Source organism: Acanthisitta chloris, unplaced genomic scaffold (assembly GCF_000695815.1).
Source record: "Acanthisitta chloris isolate BGI_N310 unplaced genomic scaffold, ASM69581v1 scaffold10897, whole genome shotgun sequence".
Taxonomy (NCBI): domain Eukaryota; kingdom Metazoa; phylum Chordata; class Aves; order Passeriformes; family Acanthisittidae; genus Acanthisitta; species Acanthisitta chloris.
In genome coordinates, this window is record NW_008680931.1 from 7,185 (window position 1) to 9,143 (window position 1,959).

The 1,959-nt window shown below is 51.9% G+C and overlaps 1 protein-coding gene across 1 annotated transcript in view; it reads right to left on the reverse strand.

Moving 5' to 3' along the window:
* The window catches only part of LOC103805264 (talin-1-like), a gene marked incomplete at its 3' end in the record, with an annotated part of 9,088 nt that overhangs the window by 5,609 nt on the left and 1,520 nt on the right, over positions 1 to 1,959 (reverse strand). The window contains exons 2-4 of the mRNA XM_009077905.1: positions 873 to 972; positions 507 to 636; positions 12 to 289 (exon numbers count right to left, since the gene is read on the reverse strand). Coding sequence (XP_009076153.1) covers positions 12 to 289; positions 507 to 636; positions 873 to 972 — 508 coding nt within the window. The remainder of the gene's footprint in view (positions 1 to 11; positions 290 to 506; positions 637 to 872; positions 973 to 1,959) is intronic.

The following is a 1,959-nucleotide window of genomic DNA, read 5'->3' on the forward strand; positions in this document are numbered from 1 at the left end:
GGAGTGCGGGCATATATTCCCTCATCACAGTCCTCCATACTCCCCAACTGGCTCTGGCCTCCACAGGGGTTCCTGCTTCCCTCCCCACTGCCCTTGGCATGGGCTGACTCTGTCCCCAGTATGCCCAGGCACCTACATTCGTCATCTGTGTGCAACTTCTGCTTGAGCTTCTCCATCTTCTTCTCATCTCGCAGCAGGGTCTTGTCTTTCTTGAGGGTGCCAGTAACCTCCTCCTTCTTCTCTTCCATAATCTCTCGAACAAGCGAGTACTCATCATAGTTGGTGATGCCTGCAGGAGAGCAGAGGACCGCTATGCATGATTTTGCTGCCAAATACAGAGCACAGAGCAATGCAGTGGTGCAGAGCAGTAGCCCCTTCCCAGTGTCATGCAGCCCTCGGACACCTCCACTGCCAGGCCATCTGCTGCAGAGGTGCTGCAGCCTGTAAGATGTTGTCATCTTTCCCCACCTCCCTTCTGCCTCCCTTTTGCTGCCCTTTCCTCTCACCAATCCGGGCACAGATTGTCATGAGCATGTCCGTGACAGTTTTGGAGTCATCCACCATCACCGTTTTCACTGTCCCATCCAGCATACGGATCTTCAGGGGCCGCTGCTTCTTCTTATACTCCATGGTATCCTGTGGGCACAGTGGAGCACAGCTCCCAGCAGTGGCACCAGTGCAGAGCACACACATCCCACCATCACACCAAGCGCTCCTATCTCCCCACTGCAATTGCCAGGGGGAAAATGGTGTGCTGCAGGGCAAGACGCAAGGCAGCAGGGCAGGCACCCACACCACCACCACACTGTGGGCACACCCAACCATGGAGCCAAGGTAGGTACCAGGTGTAAGGATATGGGATGGATACTTACCCCATTACGAAGCATGTAGTAGTCCAGAGCCTTCCCAGCTTCCAGCCAGATCCCTTTCTTTGGGTCTTCATCCGAGAGGAACAACCCAAAATCACTGGCTGAAAAACAGGTAAAGTCTCTGCCAGGATAGTTCTGAACAGGACAAGACCCCCAAGATGCCTGTCTGTGCCCAGGGATGTGCATTGGTACAGCCCAGTGCATGAAGCACAGCAGCACTGTGAATGCTAAAGCCTAAACCTAATGAGTGGGCAACAAAGCTGGCAACCAAGCTCCGAGGTGCACGTTTCACCACAGCTATCTATGGAAAAAATCATCTGAAGCATGCCTACACAATGCTGAACTTGGAACTGACAGTCACAACAGAAGCAAGAGCTTACAGTTGTGGCTGACAGCTCTCTGAAATCTTCAGTGCTATATGTAGTAGCAGTGAAAGCAAGATAAAAAAATGCTGGGGATCACCAGAGTGGGTGCTGGGAAACTGGTCTATCTAGGCAATCCACACTTTGTGTACTCCATGGTGGTGGGGTCTGCATCTCCCCAAGACACAGCAGATTTTGAAATATACAGACAGAGGCAAGTTAAACAATGGAACCTTGGTGTGAAGGACTAGAGGAGCTGAGACTCCCCTGTTTGGGGAGGAGAAGGCTGAAGGAGGATGGGTTTATGAGGTCTCAGAAGTGTTGAATAATTGTTCACCAAATCCCGAACACTGGGGCAACTGGTGAAAGTGCTGCTGCTGAAGCCTGGGCAGTGGCACTGCAGCTCAGACCCACAGGGACAGCCCCATTTTCATGCTGCAAGAGGCCAGGACCACGCCTGGCTGTGCTCTGGGAAAGGTCCTTCTCCACCTCTGCAACAATCCTGCGCCGCAGGCTGTCTTGGTTGGCTATGTTTATAACTCGTCATCTTGTTGGCAGCTCTCTTTGGGGAGGGACAAATTCCTGAGCCGCCATGCGCCTGCCTGGCTAACACTGTCGTTAGGAGCGACAAACAGCAATCAGAAATATCACACAGGCTTGCCATTTTATTTTTAAAGTCAAAAAACCACCAACAAAACCCCAAACTGTTTTCAAAGCAAATTCCAAGA